A 26,566-nucleotide genomic window follows, 5' to 3' on the forward strand; every position below is an offset into this window, starting at 1 on the left:
GGACATGCTGAGCATGCTGTGGCACCAGTTTGTTATGGTGAATTTGTTTCTACTAAAATTATATTTTCAACATTTTCCAGAAACTGTAGCATCATCACCATGAGAAAATACTAGGAAACAGCAAAGAACTGGAACAACTAAAGAAGGAAGTACACAGACAGGTTTACAGCTGAACATTATGAAAACAAAAATGACAGCAGTTGATTTACATTAAAATAGAATATGAAGATATTTAAATGGTAAAAGATTTCCTATACCTCGTCTCAATCATAAATCAGATCTGAGACTATATTCAAGAGACTTGAAAGTCAGCCATGAAAGAACTAGGCAACATTCCAAAGTGTAGATATATCATTGAATACAAAAGGATTGCCCATGACATTGTATTTCCGATTTCTGTGTATGTATATTCACAGAAATTGAACATTCTGTAGCATCCACACAACTTACCCAGGCAATTTATTTTATGAATATAATCACAAATCTTTAGAGTTGGAAAGTTCTCCAAGGATTATGTAATCTAACACCTCCTCACCAGTGTTAAAGCTACTTTGATATATGCTATTCAACCTCTGTTTTAAAACTCCCATAAGATTCTGGGGTATTTCATGTTCAAACAGCCTCAGAAAGGTCTTCCTAATATTTAGTTGTAATCTTTATTCTTTTAATTTAGATTCACAGACTTATGTTCTACCTTCTGAACCAATATGTTTTAAAATGACAGCACTATGCTTCTTGAGAGTCAAGGAATTTTGATAAGAGCAATCCTGAATTAGCGAGAATCTTTGCAATTTGGGGCTTATTCTATGCAAAATTCACACACAGTTGTTTTGTACAGAAAACAGTATTTCCTACTCAAGAAATAATACTTTCTACCCAGAAAATAATGTTTTTTCACACAGAAATATTATTTCATGTGCAGAAGATATAGCAATGGGGATATTTTCTATGCAAAATTTGCACACAATTTTGTTTAGAAAACAGCACTTTCCACCAAGAAAATAATAGGAAATGCTATTTTCAATATAAAAACTATACATACAAATTTTCCACAAAGAGTCTTAAATCATGATTAGTCTGTAAAAAGAGTTTCAGACTTTTTTAAAAGAGGAAGAAAGTTTATAAAAGGACCCATTGCTTCCCTATATCATATGAACCTCCATTTTTCTTCTTCTCCAGGCTAGCTAAACCTAGTTCCTGCAGCCATATCTCATGGGTTTGGTTTTCAGAAGTTGAGAAAAAAGGAGTGGCGTGGGCATAAAAAACCTTTGTAAAAACTGGGTTATCTGAGGCTTATATGTGCCTATATGAAAGAAACAAAAACATATGTGAGGGAAGCACTTATCACCCCGCTCAAACATTACATTGATGATTCAAATAAGCTACCATAAGATCCATACAAGACCCAACTGTGGAAGTTTTACTGAATTTTAAAAACGTTAAGAAGGTAGCACCTTCATTAACAAGGATCAAGCAGTTTCTGAAAATTAAGGAAATTATAATAATCAGCAGGATAAAAGCAATGAATTCTGAAGGCAGTAGGGAGAACAGATAACTAATTTCCTAAAACAGCATGAAATTGGCCATGAGCTTTAACTTTAGCAGTATAGAGCCAGTTTATTGGAGCAATACCAACATGTTATAATTTGTTTGGTGTGTTGCAACATGGTGAAACAAGCTACTCTTGTTTTTTGTTATGAATTTCTGGACATAAATAAGAAGAAAACTCCTGTAGAGCCAAGGGCTATAGGGAATCACGCCATCTATTCATCGGAGAGAAGGGTAATTACTAGCTGAACTAGACTTATGAGAATATGTAGGCTCCAATTAATTCACTTTAAGAATGTGGCACCAGTTGAGTGTGGCTGGTAAACAGTTGACTCCAAATCAGTGTTCACAGATTTTTTGAATGGAGCAAATAAACGAAATAATTCAACATATTTAATAATTCCCTACTATTTTTTTTCAAAAAGGTATCTATGTCATCTATAGCCAAACTGGAAAGAAAGCATACAGCCCCACTGTAATGGCACGCTGTAGTCTCTTCCTCTGCTTTTAGGAATGCTGTTATCTCAGTTTTATAGAATCAGGAAGTAGGCAAGAGAAAAAGCAGAAGAGGGCCATGTACAAGCCAAACTCTGTGACTCTGGGCCCATCTACACATACCAAATGTGTCGGGAAGGGGGAGAAAGGACTTAGTGGTGTCAATTCATCCTATCACCTGCAATTTGTGACAGTCTAAACAGTTGGGCCACTTCCTATTCAGCAGCAGCTGTTCACATGGCCATCCTGCTTTCTTTGGTCTCAAGTGGCCCAGGGACAGGGGGTGGCACTTACCTTCCCCTTCTCACACTTGGCTTATTGGTGACCATCATGAGCAAAACTCCTGGAGGTCATTGCTCACAGCATTAACATCATTATGCTATTATCTGAACAGTGTCTGTACCATTTTATCCAGTGGTGAATTGGTCCTCGTGTGCAGCTGTAAACAGAGAATAAAGAACCTTCTCTGTCTTCTGGGCAGCACCTCATGAATCTTCACCATCCCCCTTTGGTTTCAGTTCTTTCATCTCATGTGGGACAATTATCACATATATAGAAGAACATTCCTCTCTCCCTTTAATTATGATAAACATGCTATATTTAATAGGAGGGAAAAATCCAAATTGCACACCCTCACACCATGACTACAATGCTTTGACAGAAGTTTATCTTACAAAATTATTTTTTTAAATAAATGTTGAATCAGGATGTCAAATAAATGTATTGTGGGTAGCATCTACACTTCTCTCTTGCAATTGTCTCCTAGCAGGCCCTGCTTGCCTCTACAAACTATGTGGGCCTCACAAGCTAAGCATTGAAACACTTCCTCTTCATGAATGATGGTCTGTGCAACTAGCCCAGAGATGTCATTCTCAGAAAATGTTGGGAGGAGCAAGGAAAGATCAGGGGCTGAAACAAAAACTTAGCCATAAAGTAGAAGTTTGTATTAGATTTTGACCATGCACTTTACTTTTGACAGTGTGAGAAAATGACATAAAATACTTTTGGCAAATTGACGTACCTTTTTATATTAAAAAAAATCATTTTGCCAAATATTCTGAAAAGAAAAGAGAACTGCTGTTCTGTAAGGCCTTCATGGTTAGTGCTGACAATGACTCATAACAACAACATGTGATGTAATCAAATAAAGTAACCTTTCTTTTGGTACCACAAACCTGTCATACAACATTTTCACCAATGATGTGCTTTTTTGCTTAAAGGAAGGCGGGCTTACAAGTAAGTGTCAAGTCAATAAATTAGAGGGTCTTATGTCAGGGACATTAGAAGTCAGTTAACATAAGTATATGTTCAGGCTGAGCTGAGAAGGCTTTTTACCACCACTCCTCCTCCTCTTCCTCCTCGAAGCATTTTAAGTCTGCTGAAATTGAACTGCTGCTTACACACAGAAGAAACCAAGCAGGCATTAGGAAGTTTAGCTATAAACTCAAGAGTGAACGAACATTTGCCTCCAGCTGGTTAGCAAGCCTTACTTCATGCAGCATGAATCCTCGCCTCAGTACCTTGTTATTTTCACTGCTACTTCTTCTAACCCTCAGAATTCAGGAGCTGATAGAAGCTTGCAGCTGCGCCCCTGCACATCCTCAGCAACAAATCTGCGATTCTGCTTTAGGTGAGTCATATTAAACACTATATACTTTTTCCCCTCATGGAAGAAAAGCAACAGAATCAGGATTGACTGTAGGCATACTTTTCTGCAGGGCTCTAGGGATCCCATTTTAACAACGGCAGTTTGGAGCTCTAAAAGAAGAGGTATAAAGATGGAAATGATTTCTGGCAGTGGTTGAAAGCATTTGAAAGCAGTTATTCCTGTTTTTTTTGCTTTTCAGCTTTCTCTGCAACAATTTGTTGGAACTGCTGTGGGAAATCTTTTATGGACTTTTCTTTACAGTGACAAGATTCTGAGCTGAGATGGACTTCAATGACATTTAAAATGTAAAAGAGTAAGGATTTGGGTTACGTAACATGTGTATTGTGCCCAGATTTTAGGCTTGTCTTACACTGCCTTGTGAATAGAATAGAGTCATTTCTGAAACTGATCTATTTTATAGAATGAGTTGCATTTTTATCAATGTACCCCTAGCAGGCTATTTAAAATTTATCTACATTTCTACAAAATATTCCAGAGTCTTCTTTCTTATTGCCTAATTTTCATGACAAGCATTCAATCTACGTATTAAAAATGGAAAGTTTCATAACTAAACAAGAGCAGAATGACATTTTAAAAAACATTTTGCAGTATTTTCACTTTATCAGCTCAAATTGTTTCTAGTTGCTTTCCATCCTGAGTAAAGAGTAAATGTAGAACATGAGTTTCTAAAATGTCACAAAATTAGCATTTCTATGGGACAGGCAATACGTTCTGCATACTGATTAATTGCTTTCATTTGCTGACAGAAAATCTTTGTAGCCATGACAAATTCTAAACTCTGTTTAATACCATCAATTAAACTGTTTTTCCAGCTTGCTGTGTTAAGTAATGTTTTCATTAAATTGCCTATGCCAGGCATGCTAGTCTAGAATAATGTAGAGTATAGGAAGAATATCAGTTAGGTTAATTCAGTTACATAGCTATTGTGTGTACAAAAGTCAAAATAGTACTCAAAATGCCTCTAATGCAATTTGTTTGCATTCTAGTGCCTAATATTACTTATTGACATAAATGTGTGTTGGTGAACAGATAAAGACAAGGAAAGAAGACGATGTCATTTTATAATATTTAAACCAAACAGATGTATCAAGATAAAACATCAGGAAAAATAGGATTTGTTTCTCATTCTGTACACAAGACTTTTATTTTGTGTACAACCAAACTGAATATATAAATGTAATTTAAATCTAACTAATAAATATCCTAAGTTTATGTTCCTTTACTTCAAAGCGAGCAAGTAACTCCCCATTGCTATGATTCATTTAGGCCCCTTCTACACTGCCACATAAAATCCAGATTATCTGGTTTGAACTGGATTATATGGCAGTTTAGACTCATATAATCCAGTTCAAAGCAGATCATGTGGATTATCTGCTGTGATAAACATTATTATGAGTGTGTATGTGATTCTAGCTCACCTATTGATTTACAGCAACCTCATATATTTCACTGGGGTTTCTTAGGCAAAGAATACTCAGAAGTGGTTTTCCCAGTCCTGTCTTCAAAATATAATCCACAGCACCTGGTAATCACTGGCATTCTTCCATCATATTACTGTATAGGGCTGCTCCTATTTAGCTTCCAAAATCTATAGCATACCTGTATGCTATAGAAAATCTGGATCATGTGGACTTTAGAGAGCTATCTTATTCTTGTTGTCATACGTAATGAGTGAACTCAATTAATCAGTGCCAACAGGAATGAAATCAAAGGGGACACACTGAAACACAATAATTATCCATTTGAAGAAATCCAAAGAAGTACAAATAATATTCATGAGGAAAAAACAAAGTCATGCCCTTCCTGCAAATAGAGACATGAAGACTGAATATGACCTGTGGTCAGATGCCATTATATTTTGATGTCTATTTTTTTTAAGAAACTGACAAATTTTGACTTTTTTTGTATTTTCAATTTGAATCTAGAATTATACAGAACTGACAGAATTATACAGAACTGACAGAATTATACAGAATTGACAGAATTAAAATGTTAAATCTCACCTTCTTCCCTTTCTTCATAATGTAAAAGTGAATTAGGAATTCCTAACCACCAAAAAGGAAAACTGTATTATATAACAGGATAAATGTCAGATTTATGTCAATATGCTTATGATTAAAAACTTTTCTTTTCCACCTTGTAACTTTCAATTTTTATTTCTAAAAATAATGCATGTAAAAGAGGAAGGATAGCGCAACTTTGAGTTGGGATGGGCTGAATAGATAGCACAGTCAGGTGAAATGTATGTGACGTGTGATACCTGTAAATACATAAATAAAAAGACTTCACTTCCTCCATCATGAAATAAAGATTTATAGAGGTAGAGCAGGTTCAACTTAGCGAAAGTAATGGTCAGTCTAGTTTTGCTCTGGAAGAGAAGGTCTACGAGAGATTTGGGATGGTTGGTCTTCATGCTCCTACACAGAGGCTATGAGCCTGCAACAGGCCTTCTAAAAATGACCTCTGACTAATTCAGAACTTTTAGCATTCCCAAAATGAATCAAAGAGCACTTTCATGGTAGCATTTGTATGTGTGATTTGTGGTGTACCATTTGTGCTTTTCCTGGCAAAGCGTTGTTGTTTCAACCCATGCCTAGTTTCTAAGCCCTTTAAGTTACCAAACAGGCCCAAGATGTCACATGAGATGTTGACATTGAGAGATAATGTGTGGGAAGATTGCACACAGAAAATGTGGATATGGATTTTATAGGCACATATACAGCAGCAGAAGCTGTGTAATGCAGTAACTTATACAAAGGCATTGTCAAAGCAGGCAATCTAACAAACTAACTTCAGTAAAACAATGGAAATTTCCAAAACATGACAGTTTTTTTTAAAAAAAATCCCATCTTACCCCAGACTTGTCTTAATTATGAAACTATTCCCTTCATTATGTTTTATTTACTTTGCTTGTATACCGCAGTTTCTCAGCCCGTAGGCGACTCAACTTATATGTTAAAAATTGTTTAAGCTTCTCATTATGTACCTGTTCAGAACTGTAATCAATGCATGTTGTTTCTGTTCACTGTTAAGAATTATACATTGCATGCTTATTTTTCTAGACAACTAAGACAACGAAGTGGTGGCAGCAGGAATTGTTAGCAAACAACTAAAAGGGAACCAACACAGAAAGCTAAAAATTTTTAAAGTCTGATGACTAGTCCACAGAACTTACTACTGTCCACACGTGAGTCACTACAACCCCTGCTGCCACCACTTACTCTTGATGAAATGGAGGGCAATGGTAAGACTACCATAGATTGTCTCTCCTTCTTAGAGGGACCTGAATGTTGGACTAAGACTCTAGAGAACAAGGCTTGGGTCCCCACGCAACTATGGAAAGCCAATGAGTGACAGTGGACAAGTCACATTCCTTCAGACTCAAAGGAAGACAAAAGCAAACCCTCTCCAAATTATGCAAAGAAAACTATATAAGGATACAATTGGAAATTACTTTTAGACACACAACTCTTCCTGTTTCCCCCCCTCCTGAGATGCTCTAGGGCTTTAGAAGGCAGATACTTTGGTATGTCTTTCTGGACCACAGACAAATGCACCACAGACCACTTGCATGTCAACCATATACTGATGCTGAATTTTACTGGCAAGTGTGACAATATGGTAAATCCGAATGGTGGGTGCTGAATTTACATGATGAAGATGAAAGTATGGCTTCTGGTGGGTTGAAAGAAGGCTATAGTGCAGTCACATGATGCTTGGTTGCTAATCGCTTGCCGATATTTATGAGCAGTGGCTCTGTAATGGAATTTCTTTGAGTCCTACCTTGATGTGCTTGGTACTGAACCTTGGATGCTGTGAAAATGAAGCATGTGTTCTACCACCAAACTGTGCTCTCTAATAAACCAAAAGGTGGACATTCCTAAATTTGAACAAGGAAGCATTTTTTTAAAGTACTGTGCTGCTGTCAATGAGTTATGGGAATACAGAACCTGAACTGAATTTATGTTTTATAATCTGCAAGCTCATGGATAGAATTCTGAAAGCTGAAAGATGCATTTTGAAGCTTTAAGACTTGTACTTGAAGAAGAAACCTATATGCACATCTCTCTTTTAACTGAACACAAAGGCTTTGAGGGACAACTTCTCATCCCCCATGAAGTTCTTCTTTGCAGAGAATTCATAGATAATCCTGTTTCTTGGATTTAAGATGTAGCCATCTATACAACCAGAAAAGGCTGTGTTCCATATGTGCTCCTTGATATGCAATGTACCAAGTAAAAGGCTTCCGTAAATGTGTTCCTTTCCCAGACAAACTGTGTTTTCCTTGCTCAAAATTGAGGTGGAGAGCTTTTTGGCAATGGAAATATTTTGGAAATATTTTTTCTTTCTTTTATGAACAAACCATCAAACCTCGACATATGAAATGTGAAAGTCCATGTCAGCAATTCAGTTATGATTTCTGAAGCTCTGGAGCACATTAAAAACCTGCTGACATATTAATCAGCGAACTTGGGTGAGCCACTATTTTACCACTGAAAGAATGAAAGGAGCTAATTTATGTAATTATGACAGTTAGGACTTCTAAATTGACTACTATTCATCATGCTAACATTATTCTATTCCAGTTAAAATAAGAGTGTTCCACAGAGCTAAACAGAAATTGGATGAGACAGCCCGTACTATTGCACACGGCAGTGCCTTCATAATTGCAGTTTTGGTTAACCAGACATTTTATATGTCCCTATTTTCTTCAGGGCTGCAAGACAGAAATATCCAGTCAGTCTTTCTCAATATTGTATTTCAGACAAAACATGTTACATTTTTTTCTAGAAGACACTAAATCAAATTTAGAACTTTGTCACCCATTGATGAGATTTCCTGGTACATTATCTCTTCTAAGTAAATGTATCATCCATCTATACAAAGCAGCTAATATGCATATTTCATCTACATTATGGCACCTACTAACTGTTTCTCATCTACTGTTGGCTTGAATTATGTTCCCTTTTCCCCTTCTGCTGAATAGCTTAGAATGGGGTGGGTGGGTAGGTGGGCGTGGTAGACAACATTGTCTGGCAAGCCACAAAAAGTTTAATCTTTAGGCTGTCACAGAATTCCTTCTTGAAAAACCTTTCTTTCATTAGATCCCTAAGAACCATAAAATGCATATCCTGCTAGTCTCAAATCCACGTTTTACTGCATTTTCAGGTGTAACAAATCATAAAACTTTTAAGACATGTTCTGTAGCAGATTGACTCAGCTGCCTCCATTTCTGGAATTTTCTGCAGGCAAAGAAGTGTTGAAACCCATGTGCTTTGAGCTCCTCCTATTCTTCTTGCCTGTCAAATTGTGTGTGTGCCTTCAAGTTGCCTTTAAACTTGTAATGACCCCATGAATTTCATAAGCTTTTCTTAGACAAGGAATATTCAGAGGTAGTTTTGCCTCTGAAAAACAGATTTCAGGAGTTGGTTTTCATTGGTTGTCTTTTAGTCCCACATGACCCAGGGCTAATCCTGCTTAACTTCAAAGATCAGGCATGATATGGTGCCTTTGGGGTATACACCATAAAAAAAAGGAAAGAATTCCCCTGGTATAACTTTCTGGAAAAGTTTGTGTTTGAGAGTATAAAGTCCAGTATGGATATATGGCTTTTAAGAGAGTGATGATGATGATGTTTACTTCTAGTAATTCATTTTAAAAAAGAGACCTTAACATCCAATATATAGATATTAAGATTGTGATACTAATACTCTTCCAAGTCAAATGTTTCATTTCACTTAAGGGGCCTTAATAGCCAAATAATGTTGCTTGTATGACATCTCATGATTATGGTGTTGGTATGTAGGTATGAAAAGGGGGGGGGGGAGGTACACAGAGGTGAGAGTGGGGAGCAGGGATGAGAAAAACAGATTGTATGATATTTCTTGTCTTCATTAAAGAAGTCTTTCACAATATTTAAGTCTAAGAATTTTAGTTCTAATAAAAGATGAGAAGTGATGAACTTCATATCCTGATAATCCAGAAGCAGAAAAAAGGGAATTCTAGTGTTAAAAGGTAAAAGGATGGAGGACATCAGGGTAGAAAAGCCCGGGGAATGCCTGTGAACATGAATATCTTTACATCAGGAGTTGGAGCATTTCACAGAAGTAGAAAAGAGTGCATAAAATGACAGTGACACCACATCAAAGAAAGCAGTCACGAAGTGCAGAATAAGAAATCATGGCCATTCACCATGGAATAGTTAGCTACTCTATTTGAGACCTGACCAGACTCAGAGTTGTATCTTGTGGTGGGATAACAATTCCATATCAGCCGAGGGCAGTATTTTAGTTTAGAGAAGTGTTTCTCAAACTGGGCTCCTCCAGGACTTTTGGACTTCAGCTCCCAGAAATTCCAGCCAGCTTACCAGCTGTTAGGAATTGTGGGAGCTGAAGTCCAAAACATCTGGAGCAGTAGAGTTAAAAAAACTCTAGTTTAGTGAACACATGGCAGAATGCATGGAACACACAGCCTTGTCATATAGAAGGGAGAAACCATATCAAACAGCAAGGGAAGAAAGAATTTCAAGATTGTTGTTTTAATAATGGTATATGTTTAACATACAAAGTCACAACCTATTTAGTCTGAAATATGAGTGTGCAAACTGATCTTGCAGCACCTAGGAGGGAGAGAAGGGCAATGTAGCCAATACAGCAGTGGTTCTCAATCTGTAGGTCCCCAGATGTTTTGGCCTTCAACTCCTAGAAATTCAAACAGCTGGTAAACTGGCTGGGATTTCTGTGAGTTCCAGGCCAAAACACCTGGGGACCCACAGGTTGAGAACCACTGCAATAGAGGCAGATGTATAACTTCCTTTCTTACCATAATGCAATGTATTACAGAACTGTGTTGTGTTTTTATATAGAAAAGATCATGTCTTTCTCCTTGATTTGGTACCTTTGCATTACAAAAAATATGTAGCAATAGGGAATAATAAATGAAGTATTGGATCTGTAACAAGTATTTTATTTCAATTTATTTGCAGTGATTCGAGCAAAAATTTCTAGTGAAAAAGTGATTGCACCAAGTGAGGATCCTCTTCATACTCACAAAATGATCCGGTATGAAATCAAACAAATAAAGGTACATAAAATCCCTTGCCTTCATTTAAGCTCAAAGACTACTGCTAAACAAATGCACAATTACCTCAGAGACAGCCTCAGTAAACACTTTTTCCATTGAAACCCGTGCCTCAAGCACTGAAGATCTTCTGATGAGACCTTACTCTGAATTCCGTTGTATGAAAAATTAGAAGTCCAACCTATACCATACAGATAGTATGTCATTAAAAGCTGAGAGCATGTTAGTGTTCCAGAGATGTGATCCTCCCAGAGCTTCTTTGAGCAATAAGATTTGCAAATAAGGCCTATATTTACTGGCCATCAACTAACTATAAAAGAAAGGCAATTGGCAAGCGATGGGAGGAATGAAAAGCTCCTGCTTTGACAGTGAGTTTGTTTTTTCTTAGAGCTCAAGGAATTCCCGTTTCTTATAACCTGCTATCTATTATATGGTTTGATCTTACAAGTAAGACCTTCTCTGTAGCAGCCTCAATGTATATCTACACACTGAAAGTTAATTGTCCCCCCCCCTCAGAAATGTGGGTGCTATTGTTATAGTTTATTTAGATTGTACCATTTTGTGGATGCTTTGTTGTACCTTTTTGTGAGTGCTTTGTTGTTATTGTTTGGGAATCAATTTACAAATCAATATGGAAATATGATATACAATTTTCTAAAAATATAAGCCAAAAATTCTACCAACAGAATTTTCCCCCTAGCACAACACTTATTCACATTGGATGTTGAAGGTCCTTACAGTGATGGTTCTCTCTCTTTAAATTAATCTCCAATAAAATGCTTTCAGATGTGATTTAAATTAGCTATCATGTGTCACTTAACTCAGAAGGTCTCTAATAACAACTGGAGGCAGTTGCTATCCATTTTATGAATGTAAGAGAATGGTTTCTGGGGGGGATGCCATGAAATATAATGGTTTGGACTGAAACCACCTTTGGCAATCCAACTGTGGGATTTGCTACTGAAAATAGAGAACCATATGCTCCACCTAAATCTGTTGCAGAAAGCTGGGGGATCCTCCAGAACTGTATGTAACTATGAACTAATCTACATGTAGGACATGATCTGTGGCCTATCTGGAGTAGCAATACTTTGGACTGGCCCCAAGGGTGGCTATACTCTGCATGCTTGTTCCGCAGAGATAGGAATGTGGAGTCCAGGTGGTTCAGTGGGGCCAAAACCAGTTTGGTCCTGATGGGTGGTCCTCACCTTACCTTTCTTGTTCCCACCACCACACAGCCACTCTTGACCAGGTGCTTTTGCTGAAGTAAACTACAGCAAAATTCAGAATATAATTTGGGACTGTTGTGTGAATATGGGGAAAAATTAAAACACATTTAAAAAGTGCAACAATCTGTTAAATTCAGGATGCAATACTATTCTAATTTTAATTGGAAACAAGGGCCACAGAAATGAATGGGGAATGCTGTTTGCAAAGGATTTCATGATCAATATTTTGTAAGGAAAAGTTTCAGCAGGCTTTTCTTTTGCACAGGGACCAAATTTTGACCTGCATATACTTCCACAGTTGCTTTTAGATTAAATAATGAGTTATATAAACACAGGTTGTTCATAAAGTCTCTTTACCATTTAAATGTTAAAGAGGCTTTATGGACACCCTGTGTTTATACACTGAAGGGATTCTAGTGATGTTTGCCATTTACAAGACAGAATATGTCAATACTAAGTGTCAAATGTATCTATTTGATTTAAACAGTAACATTTTTATCCATGCTATGTCATAGTGGCAGCTATCACTTACTAGATGGTTGCTATTTATTTGATTAAAATTTCCATTTCAGCATGCTCGTGGGCTATTATTTACTCATTTTCAAACATTACTAAAACTCAGACCTTGGTTGTTAAAACTGCTTACAATTGTCAACACTGATCTAATCACATAACTCATGGATGGATATTTTTTCAATAATGTTACTGTAAACTGCGGGAGACATTAAGAAGGTGCTCAATGTTTCAGGTTCCTTTAAAACATGAATATATGACAACAATTAAGTAATGTTTAATTAAGCATTCTACAGTCCATTATATTTGATGAATATTCTACACATAAAATGGAACTGGAGCTGCAACTGACATACACATTATGAAAATGTATATATGGATTACTTTGCAAATGTATTTATACACATTTATAATGTGTATATATGGATTATTTTGTAAATACATATAAACAGTGAAAAGTTCAACTTTGGGAGCAGATATGCTGTCATTCTAGTAAACTGTGTGAAGAGTTTTCATGCAGGTTTCAGAGAAAAAGAAACTAAAATAATCCTGTTGAGAATAGAGGCACATGAATGTCAGCACTGATTATGTTCTTACAGAAAATCATACTAATAATTGGATTTAATACAGCATTAGAATTCATCCTTAAATAATTGGCCAGCTGAGACATTTCATTCTTATTTGAATGCAAAGCTTGTGTATTAGGCATCATTACAGATCACTACTACCCCAGATGGCTGCCCATGGGCCAGTGCCAGTTCCTGAACCATTTGCTGCCGGTCCCTAGTGAATTTCCAGGGGAAAAAATTGGACCCAATAGACACACAATGGTTTTTGCTGTGGAAAAAATGTCAGTCTTCAACATCAGATAGTTTGGAATGCACTGTCATAGATCATTCATCTAGTAAGCACCATGTAACATTTCTAAACTACAGAGACTAATATCTGGGAATGGGACTCCAGTTTTATGTGTTAACCTGGCTAGTCGGCTCAATTGATTAGTCATACAGTATAGAGATCCTTGTGGACAGCACTCAGAAGAAGCCACAGCTGACCCACCAATAAATGGCACAGGGCCATCTTGTTGCACTGTCTGCCACCTGATTTTCCCACACCATCATCTTCATCTAACATCACTGGACATAACAATCTTGGAGGTTAAGATCTTCTGGGGAGACCCTGCTCTTGGTCCCACCTTCTTTGCAGGTGCTACTGGTGGGAGCAAGAGACAGTGCCTTCTCAGTGGTGGACCCTCAGGTATGGAACTCCCTCCTCAGTGAAATTAGATCGGCTCCTTTCCTCCTGATCTTCAAAAAGAAATTTAAAAAGTGGATGTGGGACCAAGTCTTTGTACAGCAAGTTCTCAATGCAATAATTGAATATGGAATAGTGCAATTTACGACTGGAATGGCTCCTGGAATATGCCTTTGGATTGCATGGTTCTAATTATTTGGTTTTAAAATGGAGATGTTTTGAAATTTTTGGTTTTTAATATATATGCTTTGTTTTATTGTATGTATGTATATGCAGCATCAAACTGTGCCTCTTTGTAAGCCGCTCCGAGTCTTCGGGGTGAGAAGGGTGGGGTATAAATAAAGCAAATAAATAAAATAAAATAAACAATGTTATCTTCATGTTGGTAGGAAACCAAGCTGCATTAAACAGAGACAGCTTTTAACATTTTGTGTGGTTCATGGAAACAATTAGCTACAATCCTCTTTTTTGTCCTCCACCCATATAGATGTTTAAAGGATTTGAAAAACTGAAAGATGTTCAGTTTGTCTACACACCTTTTGACTCATCACTCTGTGGGGTGAAACTGGAAGCCAACAACAAGAAGCAATATCTCCTGACAGGTAATGTTTGAAATGACAGAATGTAGACACAACTATAGTGTTGTACAAAGTTCTGGTCACTGATAAAAATCAATGATGTATTTGATAAAAATGTGCCATTTTGCAAATATACTTTAATGTAAGTTGTTAGCTTATTTTTTTGTATTAATACATGGTGATAGGTTTGTAGGCTACTAAAATAATAAATGAATGAATAATTCCCTCCAGGCAGCAGCAGTCTGGAAGAGAGGAAGTTCGAAAGAGATATGATTAACTCACCTACCCACCCACCCAAAAGAACAACTGAGTGATTTTATGGCCCACAGGAGCCACATAATGTCTTGTATTAACTGCCTGGAAGTAAACTACATTGGACTCAATAGTACTTATTTTTGGATATATCTAAGATTATGCTGTTATAACAGGAAAAAGTAAAATGTTCATTGATTTGGTAGTGTGAGTTGCACACATAGTTTTCAGAACAACTACTGTTTTGTTGTACTCCTTAACCAGGACAAATTTTGGATGACGGCAAAGTTCTCATCCATTTGTGTAACTACATTGAACCATGGGATGACCTTACTTTCTCTCAAAAGAAGAGTCTGAATCAGAGATATCAAATGGGCTGTGGCTGTAAAGTAAGTATACAGCAGTGCTATTTAATTTATTATTTACTTCACCTACTCCAGGGGGACTCAAAGCAGTGTCCAACAAGATCACAGCAAAAATTCAATGCCTTACAACATATAAAAACCTAGTATAAAAGCAACTGTTAACATATACCTATAAATTAAATTAACAACATCTAAACATTTAAACATGGAATTAAAACATATTAATATAAAACATTAAAATCACGTAACCCAGAAGCCAAAGTCCCCGGCCTTTCCAAAAGTCAATTGCCCATAATCCTGTACATTTTTCCATTGCTTACTGCCCAAAGGCTTGGTCCCAGATCCATGTCTTTACTTTCTTTTTTAAGACCAAAAGAGAGGGCACTGAATCAACCCCTGTTTTACTCTTTGAGCAAAAAGAAGATACATTTAGGAAATCAATTCTTTTTACTTGACTAATTTGCTAGAATGCAAGAAGAGTCTGTTTTCCAAAAACAACACAAAACAAAGCCACATGGCTGATCTCACTAAAAATGGTAAAGACAGCAATTTCAAACAAATATTCCAGGCTGCTCAGAACAGCATTAGAATTTGTCTACTTATTTTCTTCTGGAGTGCTAGAGTGTTGCATTGTCCTAATCTATCCTGATCCAAATGAAAGCTTAATATATTCTAGACAGAATAATTCAGAGAGCAACATTCCCCTGCCCAATCCATGAATAATGTAATAAACAATGTAACAGAAAGATTATTTTGGGGGTTGTGATGAAGCACAAACTGAATTTTTAAATGTAAAGTGCTTTTATGTACTGTAAAAACATTTTTTCTTGTGCTTAGACTGCACAAAATGCTCCAGTGGCATGAGTATAAAACTGATGTGGTAATATAAAGTAATGTGCATGTGTAGGTTAATATCCCTGTTGATGTCTCTGGAACAGCTAAAGAGGTGCAATGTCTAGAATTGATTTCCTGATTGAATCTACTGGATAAGGTAGCCACATAAATTTTTATCACAGGATTGTGGATTCCGACAACCACAGAAGCATAGAATTTACCTCCAATTACCTTCATGAGAATTTGTTACCACCATAGAAATTATACTCAAAAGTAATTTATTGATACAGAATCTGGGCATGTGGTTATGCAACAGGCACAAATTTAATCCCTTTTCTTCTGAACTACACATACACTCCTTTAAAAAAACAAACCCCATATCCCTCATGGAAAAGGTATATATAATACTCATCACATTTATATGCATAAACAGTACTTTACATTAGAAATTATACGTGCTATGATGGAATAGTCTTACTTGAAAACCTACCTCCAGCACTTTTCCTGCATAATGTAAATACCCAACTGGTACTTACACTGTCCCTTTGATCTATGTGGCACAAATTAATTGACAACTTGTTGAAGACATTTAAAAGAAGGTGACATCTCACTGAATACAGATAAAATATTTTAAAATATTCCAAAATTGTTAAGAACACCTTTTTTAATGTGTTATTAAATCCTGACAAGAAGAATCCTGGACTGGAGAATCTTCATACTTTGATACTTATTCTGAGCAGAATTTGCATGTAGTTGTCTTTCTGTGCCAAAAAAGCTATTTCCTGTGCTAAAAATTAGGCATGGTTCTAAATGGTTCTAAAGTACTTAAAAAACTAGGGGGTACAGGTGCTTTGTTTATAAAGTATTTCTAAAGTTTTGGTGGTGAAAATTTCAGAACTCTAACAAAACTTTCGAAATGTCATTCTAAATGGCAGTTCCTAATTGGTTCTGTCATTTAAACATGGCAAAAGTTGATTACACTGCAAAAACTTTGCCTTTGTGCAAGGGGCATCACCCTATAGCACATTTTGGTTTGTTGAATCTCCACCAATTTAACAAAGTTTCTCCCTCAAAAATAAAGTTTCTGAAGTAAAGACAAGGCAATGAAACAGGAAATAACCAGGAACAGATTTTCTTTATTATTAAAAACTTTTATAAAAACTTTGAAAATTTGCCAAAAATCAGTGGATAAGTCAAACGTTCTTAAATCTGGTGAGCTAACACTGGTGAAATTTTCACCACCAAAACTTTAGAAACACTTTAGAAACAAAGCACTAGCACCTAGTTTTTAAGTACTTTAGAACCATTTAGAACCATGGATCACACATGCCTACTAAAAATATTGTCCTGTAATTGGTGGGCTATTCAATGCAAAATAGTATATCAATGCAGAAATATTATTTTCTACATAGAATATGCTTTTTGATGTGCAGAAAAAGCTATTGCCACAGGAAAATTTTAGTCTTGAATAGTTTCTGTGCAGATTTTAAATGTTTGCACAGTAGAAAGAAAAAAAATAAAATTGCTCATTGCTTTCTTCAAGATTAGTTAATAATTACACAGTACGACAGGAGGGGTCTATACTATCTTATGTTTCTATATTAGAATCCATCCACCATTTCATGTTAGATTATATATATTGTGTTGGTCCAAAGATCTAACTTGTTCCATGCAAAGGAATGCCATCCCTGTATTCATCATCTCAAATTAACTGAAGCTTTCTACATAATTCCGAAACAATGCTATGTTACTGCAATGATTTTTAAATATTGTGAAATGGATTTTATGCACTGATACAATGTGTTTTTAAAGAAGGTAGAATTTATGACATTTTCTGTATTTAGATTTCAACCTGCTACATGGTGCCCTGTTCAATCACTACACCAAATGAATGCCTGTGGACAGACTGGCTGATAGAGAGAAAGCTGTACGGGCATCAAGCAAAGCACTATGCCTGTATTAAGCGCAGCGATGGTACATGCAGTTGGTATCGTGGTGGTCCTCCTCCAGAGAAGGAGTTTGTTGACATCAGTGAACCGTGAATGATGTAATTTCTTCCAAAGCCCCAGAGGTCATGTCCATCCCAAGTTCATGCACGCTCACTGCTGCTTTGAACTTCTGACAACTGTCTCTCGCATAGAAACAAAAGAAAATTGTCCTGTGCCAATAAAGTACAGAGTTCATAGAATTGGCATCCAGACAAGAAGAGCAACGAGTCTCCAGGAGGTAGCTGCTCTCTACTGTTCTTTTTATAAAGGGGTGCTATGTGGGAAAACTGCTTTATTTCTAAAAATAGTAATTTTGCTGTTTTTGTTTATTGAAAAAATCAAAATGAATGTACCCATACAAAACAAGATATATTAACATTTGGACTATTTTTGTTAACAAGATGAATTACAAAACATCTTGTTTTAATGCAAAATGGTATTGTGGTGGGAGTCATGGGGTGAACACTATTCTGTATAGTCCTTTTTTTGCAGTGTAATGTTATGAGACAAAAGATCTTGCACAATGTATTTGTAAGACTATAATAGCCTTCTGTAAAAAGCGTGAATGATTAATTTCCCATGCTTCAAATAATGCAAGTTAACTGTTTGGTTGTGCGAGTATCATTTAAAATATTATCTTTCACATTTCTGTACACTAAATACAACTAATTTAGACTTATCTGAATGATTCATCCAAAAGTATAGCACATCAAATTAGCATCAGAAGCAGATCCAATGTAGTGGCATATAATGTAAAACAGAAAGTAAGGTCGGTTGTTGCATTTCACTACCAGAAAAGTAATATTTATCAAACAAAAAGATTTATTGCTTTATTATGTAATTATTATCACCTTCCAGGATCAGAAGGGATAACATTACATACTATCCCAGGTTCAAAAAACCCTAAATCAATAAATAAATCAATAAAAAATTTGGTGAATTTCCAGCAAGAAGGTCACCAGAGTTGTCTTTTTTTCCACGTAACTTCCAATGGATTGAGATGTACCTAGTTACCACATTTTGGTAACTATCTGCATGAACAAATAATGAAGAGAGGAAAACATGGACAAAATAAGGAAATGGTACATAATCATACATAAACTGCTTAGTAGATCAGCAATAGGAAGGATACAGATTAGCTCAGATTATCTGTGTAGACTTCATAAATGGTATCTCTTGGAATTCTGATTGAAGATTCACGCTTTCATTGTAATCACATATTATGGTCCACCTGAATTTGTGACTATAAATTTGTTGTATGTTACTTAGTTATTGACTGCATTTCAGGGAAGAAAGACTATATTACACCTACAGTGTAGAATTAATGTAGTTTGACACCACTTTAACTGCCATGGCTCAATGCTATGGAATCATGGGAGTTGTAGTTTGGTGAGGCCCCCACAGTCTTTAGAAAAGAAGGATAAAGAGCTTGTAAAGCTACAACTACCATGATTCCATAGCATTGAACCATGGCAGTTAAAGTGGTTTCAAGCTGTATTAATTCTACACTGTAGATGAACTCAATACTGCAAACTGTCAGTTTAATAAAGGCATACAATCACACCATAGTAGACATATAGCTGTAAATACCAGATGTATGCACTATTATTAAGATTCTACACAACATGTATGTTGTCCTCAAAGCTTTGGTTATAGGATATTGACAAGAACAAATGGACAAATAAATAAGGTTACAATTTGCAAATTAAGTCTTGCATTATATAAGCCAAGAGCCCCAGTTTGTATACCTTAGTGGCTAGGCAGAAAATACACTCTTTTAAAAAGCACTTTCTTCTCATATTATTCTGATATTTAAATATATTAAAGAATATAATGTCACATACTGATTTACCTCACACAACTTTTCATAATACTGGGGTGGTGAAAGTATGTCAGTATTTCAATGTTTAATTCAACTACAGAATTATTTCAGCAAAAAGAATTCCCAATGCCATTCCTTCTTTCCCCTTGAAATAATTTTAAGTTCTTTGGATGTTCATTTTTCAAAGAATGGTCATCTAAGTTTCTTGTTTTGTATCTGGTCAGTGAACAATGAAGAACACATCCCCCAAGGCCTTCCAGTAGTCCTGGAGGATGATGCCATCTTCATGTGGCATACTATACCAACATTGATAAATGTTACTTGGCCACCCAATTTCAAACCCAGCCCCTAAATGGTAGTTCATCAGGAGTCAGGTGGTCTCTGAAGGCAGAAGGGTTAGTAAATACTTCTTCCTGCAGAGATCCCTAAGGAGCATATGCAAATATAACATGATATATTTACATATGTTACTAATACAGTTATAGCTCCTATTTGCTACTACAACTTTTATTTTTAATTTTTTATAGTTCAATAAAATAATAGTATTTGCAAGAAGAATAAAAGCACTCCAAAATAATTTTCCCTTGGAATCTGATAGCTTATACTCATATATCTTGATATTTCAAAAAGATGACATATTTTCAACCACATAACCTCCAAGGTTTTTTCTTCAGGAAGACCAGAGGAGCTTGAATTCCTGAATCTGTTTATTTTTTTACTATCGTAACATCAAAATTTGAACTGTATATTTATTACAGTATGAGGAGAATTGGTAATAACCTGTACAGTTGTGTTAAATATTAATGAATAGCTTGTACAAATAAATGAAGTTGGAAAGAACCATATTCAAACAAGCACTCTTACAATACAATAAATAGAGTTAGAATTATGCTTTTAAAGCACTTTCTAAAAATACTAAGCCTAAATAATGTTTTTGCTACCCATAAGGCCAAGGGGTAATGTTCCATTGAGGGGACCTTTGAAACTGTTTTCTTTCTCCCTTCTAAACCCTTTTATGTCTTCTGATACAAAGTTGCTCAAATACTTTTGAATGGCTTCATTAAATAATCATTATTATTTAGCAAAAGAATCTCACCAGAACAAAGAAAACAGTCAGCATCACTAAACCACATGCTACTGCAGCAAAATACTGGCAGATCATCCCTTATCCGTAATTCCGAAATTAAAAATAATCTAAAATCCTCCACATAGGTGGCTGAGATAGTGACACCTTCACTTTCTGATGTTTCAATGTTCACAAATTCTATTTCATGCAGAAAATTATTAAAACATTATTTTATTTATTTGAAACATTTGTATTCCGTCCTTCTCACCCCAAAGGGGACTCAGTGTGGAGCACAGCATATATACGGCACGCATACAGGATCATTGAATGTTGTACATATTAACAATATGGTAGAAACAAATACATTGCAAAACCAGCTATGCTTTATATCTCCTTGTGAACAATTTGGTTTGCAAATTTTATAAATTACTTCAGTCATCTTCATCACTGTTATCAACATTGTCACCAATACTGAATAATTAGGAAAACAAAGTATATACTCTACATGTAGATAAATGCCACATGTAGGTAAATGCTATGGAAAAAAACTTATACAGTTTCTAGACATTATGAAGTTGGAAAGCTCTTGGATACGTAAATAGATGATCTCTACTAATCCAGTGGGTACTCCTGCAACACACCATTAGCCAGGAATTCCTGACTACAGCTAAGAGTTTCAAAGACTATCTCATTTGTTTGCAAGGCAAGAGAGAAACATGCTAAGAATACAAATTGCAGAAGCTAGAAATCAATCCAACAGAGCCTAAATTAAGAGGTACTTCAGTTTCAACATGTATTCCTAAACACTCAGGATTTAGACTTCATACTCCATACAAATTAAACATCAGATAAGCACAGAGAATATCTATGAGAATCATGTGCTTCAACCTGTAGTAGGGTTCATTTGGCTACATTTGTACTGTTTCTGAAAAAAACAAACTTGAAAACCCTACCATACTAGTACTCAAAGTTACCAGTGCCAGGGGAGACAGAAACAAGCTTTACAATGTAAAATGGTGTTTTAACTTCTATATGACAAACATGGTATTTTACATTTTGTGGAAAATATTGGGTTTGTTTTTCCCAACCGTGTTCCAATAAGAGATGTATTACTGAAATGTTACAACATCACAGAAATCACACTGAGATAATTTTGCAACTCTATTCCTCCAATGGATGGCAGTAAGTTTATGCCACAGACTGGTATTACCCGATGCCAAAGCAGACCATGGCCACCTGTTCAGGAATTAACATGGGATTTTTGTACCAGCAGATCACAATTAAACACATCACACTTGCAATAGTTTTTTTCACTGCCTTCTGGCATACACAAATTCCAGACATCTTTCCAATCTTGAAACTGGGAAGGAACAGTAATTGCCCCTGCAGTTGTGCAGTTGTACACAGACACTTGGAAGAACAAGCTAACTGGGAGGATATTCCTCTGTAGCTTGAAGAAGAACAGGGCTTGGTTGGGAACTGGATGTACAGTGCTAAAAAGACAGAGTAAGGGTGTTTGGTACAATTCCAAGACATCATAGAATTTCGGAAGTATTGCAAACATATATTTTTTAAAAATGTTTATAGCTGAAGGCAGAGTTGGTATCATCCCTAGAGTTGTACTGAATTTACTTGTTTTCTGAATACCCTGAAAGTACACTGTGATGGTGGATGACCCCCAAATTCTTTTCAAGAAGATGTCTACAGTTTCTCTTTGCTCTGTAATTCTGAACACTGCCTTGCCCTGGGGACAGTTTTCGAGCAAGGGAATGGAGTGTAGAGGAATAGAGGATTGTCAACAACAACAAATCTTTGTTAGGATTGTCAAAGAGTAGGATTGTCTCTCACTCTGAAATGGGTTGAAGCTTGAAGTGAGAGTCAAAGCTCCATCCTTGCATAAGTGGCAAGGCCCTGGGGATAGTAAAATTGTTAATGTAATTAAAAATTCCTAGACCACCCCCACTTTCTCTCATGCTGGAATCCTTTCCCATACAATGATGGTGGGATATATGTATTTACAAAAGAGAGCAATAAACACATTTTCATCACCATGTGGCCCATGGACAGATTCATGAAGAAGCAAATGTGTGAAAGCATGTAATTCCAGTGTAGAAACCATTATTATTATTATTATTATTATTATTATTATTTCATTATGTAACAGTAGATGGTATGTTTGAAAGTAGAAACAGAAATATTTTAGCAGGAATATGAAAAGTAAAGGCTGAGTGTAAACACAGAACACAACTGTTATCAACAAATTCTAAACCGAATACATTTTTTTCAAAAATCAGTAGACTATATAATCCAGCAAAACCCACAATGCCATTTGAGAATGAATTGGTGATGGCTGTATTTAAAACACACACAAAATATGCATTTCAATTTCTGTAGTTTCTTATGTCAAGTTACTCAGGTTCAATCAATAGGATTGTCAAAAAAGCAACGAAACATATTCTTTTAGCTCTTTCCCATATCTCTAAAAGGCAACTGTTATTTATGTATATTATCTACACCTACCATTTCCTTGTGATTTGGATAAAACGTCTGTTCAATAAGAGGAAACTTCTCTGGCCCCAGAGTTCTGTAGATGGACACCAACTGGGCAAACTGCAGAAAACAAACAAAATTTTACATTTAAGGGACAGATTGTGCATGAACAACTTTAACACTATTGCATATAATTATGTAATTAACATCTATCAGAAGGTCACGATGCAGATCTAAGGTGCTCTATAACTTGCCAGGTTGTTATTACTATCCACCTACAGAGAAAGAAGGTTAAAAGTTCAATGGGTAGATATAGATTGTTGTACTTCAGTTGACCACAACTTTTTCACTTGGTTGCAACCATGAGAGGTCACAAGAAGCAGAGACAAAGGGGTGTAATGTGAGAGTTCCCATAGAAATAAAGTGGTTTCTACTCTGGGTGTGTGCACATTTTTTTCCTTCTAGCCAGTGTGCTTACAGGTTTGTAAAATATGTCAGCATTAGCCCTGTCCTGGCTAGCACTCTGCATTTTCAGTCCCATATTCCAGCGCTGCATGGGGATATACTCTGATCGACTGCAGATTATTTTGTGGCTTATTCTAGAATTTTATGTGATTTTTTAAAAAATGAACTGTTTTAAACTCTGTACTACAGTACACATTGAGCTGTCTCCAAACCGCATTTTATAGTTGCACCCTTAGAGAACTGAATTATTTTTCAATGCATAACACAGTGAAAGAACACAAGATTCAGAAAATAGCATCCATCTATTGACTAATATTTCAAATCTCTGCTAGTGATATTTTCTTGTCAAATGCATGTCTATAAAAGAGGTTAATATTATTTTCTGTGGAGCTGATTTTTATGCATTATCTAAATGACTTTAATACTATTACATATAATTATGTAATTAATTTAAAAATCTAAAGGTCTTATATTTTTAAGGAGCAATCATAAATAACATGCATTAATATTAAACAGACTGATACTGAAAACATATATCAAAATTATCACCAGTCTTGCACAAATTGTGCTAAATTTCAATTTTTTTTCTGAGGTCAATTCAAAATTCTGGTTTTATTTTTTATTTATTTACCATATTTATACCCTGCGCTTTTCACCCCAAAGGGAACTCAGAGCAGCTTACAATAGGCAACAATTTGATGCCACACAAACATACATACAAATGATCGTAAACCTGACCGGGGTATAGGGTGGCTACCTATGTTGGACGGGGTGACACTCCCCCTGAAGATACAGGTCCGTAGCTTGGGAGTCCTCTTGGACTCATCGCTCACGCTTGAGGCTCAGGCGTCGGCGGTGTCAGGGAGGGCTTTTGCACAATTGAGACTTGTGCGCCAGCTGCGTCCGTACCTCGCAAAGGCTGATCTGGCCGGGCTGGTCCATGCCTTGGTCACCTCTAGATTGGACTACTGCAATGCGCTCTACATTGGGCTGCCCTTGAAAACGGCTTGAAAATTCCAACTGGTCCAACAAGCAGCGGCCAGGATGTTAACCGGGGCTCATTACAGAGAGAGGTCAACCCTACTGTTTAAGGAGCTCCACTGGCTGCCGTTTATTTTCCGATCCCAATTTAAGGTGCAGGTGCTTACCTACAAAGCCCTGAACAGTTTGGGACCACCCTACCTGCGTGACCGTATCGCTGTCTACGAACCCACACGCTCACTCCGGTCATCTGGAGAGGCCCTGCTCGTGATTCCACCCGCGTCGCAAGCGCGCTTGGTGGGGACACGAGACAGGGCCTTTTCTGTGGTGGCCCCCCGACTTTGGAACGCCCTCCCGAAAGATCTTAGACAAGCCCCTACATTGGCAGTCTTCAGGAAGGAACTGAAAACCTGGCTGTTCTGACGTGCCTTTTCAGATTAGGAACCTCCAGCACCAAGTCCTAGAAGCACTTTAGTAGAACCAAGATCATTGCACACTGCACACTGCACTTACTCTATAATCCTACATTCCTCCCGCCACATCAGCACTTTTAACCCTGTACCCCTACTCTGGCCGGCCCAGTTTTAATATTGTCTTGTTGTATTGTTACTGTTATTGTTTTTCTGCTCAACTGTTTTTAATTTGCTTTAGGTATTGTATTGTGTTTGGGGCTTCGGCCTGTGTAAGCCGCATCGAATCCTGCGGGAGATGCTAGCGGGGTACAAATAAAGTAATAATAATAATAATAATAATAATAATAATATATAATAAAACCAAAAAGTTTTAATCATCTATACTCAATATCAAAACTAATTATTAAAACCATGTAATTCAAAATCATAGTCCAAAGCCGTTCCTGTCGTTACTGCATTATTGCACTGAAAAAAATTACTGTCCAAAAACTTGGTCCCACATCCACGTTTTTATTTTCTTTCTGAAGGTCAGGAGGGAGGGGGCTAATCTGATTTCATTGGGAAGGGAGTTCCACAGCTGACTGGCCACCACTGAGAAGGAACTGTCTCTCATCCCCACTAATCATGTCTGCAAAGGAGATGGGACCAAGAGCAGCGTCTCCTCTAAGAAGATCTTAACCTCTGAGGTGGTTCATAGAGGGAGATTCATTTAGAAAGGTAAGCTGGGCTGGAATCGTTTAGGGCTTTATAAGCTAAAACCAGAACTTTGAATTGTGCTCGGTAGCAAACTAGCAGCCAGTGGAGCTGATGTAACGGGGGGTTGTGTGCGCCCTGTACGGCATTCTGGTGAGTAATCTGGTTGCTGCCCGCTGGACCCTTTGAAGCTTCCTAACAGTCTTCAAAGGCAAGTCAATGTAGAGTGAATTGTAGCAGTCTATTTGTGATGTAACAAGAGCGTGGACTACCGTGGCGAAGTCCGACTTCCTAAGGTACAGGCACAATTGGCACACAAGTTTTAATTATGCAAAAGTTCTCCTGGCCACCGCCAAGACCTGGGGTTTCAGGCTCAGTGATGAATCCAGGAAAACTCCCAAGCTGCGAACCTTCAGGGGGAGTGTAACCCCATCCAGCACAGGCTTATAACCCTACACCCTGTCAGGGCTTTCGACTAACCAGGAGTACCTCTGTCTTGGTTTTGACCTACAAAAGCTAAATTGAATGGGAACTAAGGTATTTGAAACCTCTCTTCCTCCAACTACAAATATAAGCAGCTCCATAAAAGTAGATATATATTCTTAGTACAAGCAGCCTGACAGTAAAAATCTCTTCTAAAAAGTGTCAGGCTGACTCTAACCCAAATCTGAATTTCATATAGACCTTGGACCAGAAAAACAGCATAAACTGTTCCCTGTCCATAGATTTTAAACTGTTCTAACTGTCTGTGGGGTTCAAATTATTTAAGAAGCTTTTTCAGTCTGCTGTAATTTTTTAATCCGTTGTAAATAGCCTGGTGAACTGAGATTA

General features: G+C 36.7%; 2 protein-coding genes across 2 annotated transcripts in view; one reads left to right on the forward strand and one right to left on the reverse strand.

Annotated features, from left to right (window-relative positions):
* SYN2 (synapsin II) overlaps window positions 1-26,566 on the reverse strand; it is a 176,625-nt gene that overhangs the window by 51,335 nt on the left and 98,724 nt on the right. The window contains exon 5 of the mRNA XM_060765944.2: window positions 23,214-23,303. Within this exon, the coding sequence (XP_060621927.2) occupies window positions 23,214-23,303 (90 nt within the window). The remainder of the gene's footprint in view (window positions 1-23,213; window positions 23,304-26,566) is intronic.
* On the forward strand, window positions 3,271-18,758 carry TIMP4 (TIMP metallopeptidase inhibitor 4). Its single transcript, XM_060765945.2, has 5 exons — window positions 3,271-3,673; window positions 10,698-10,795; window positions 14,276-14,390; window positions 14,883-15,007; window positions 17,662-18,758. Exons 1-5 carry the CDS (start codon window positions 3,544-3,546, stop codon window positions 17,857-17,859), a joined length of 666 nt encoding a protein of 221 aa, XP_060621928.1. The 5' UTR covers window positions 3,271-3,543; the 3' UTR covers window positions 17,860-18,758.

Source organism: Anolis sagrei, chromosome 2 (assembly GCF_037176765.1).
Source record: "Anolis sagrei isolate rAnoSag1 chromosome 2, rAnoSag1.mat, whole genome shotgun sequence".
Taxonomy (NCBI): domain Eukaryota; kingdom Metazoa; phylum Chordata; class Lepidosauria; order Squamata; family Dactyloidae; genus Anolis; species Anolis sagrei.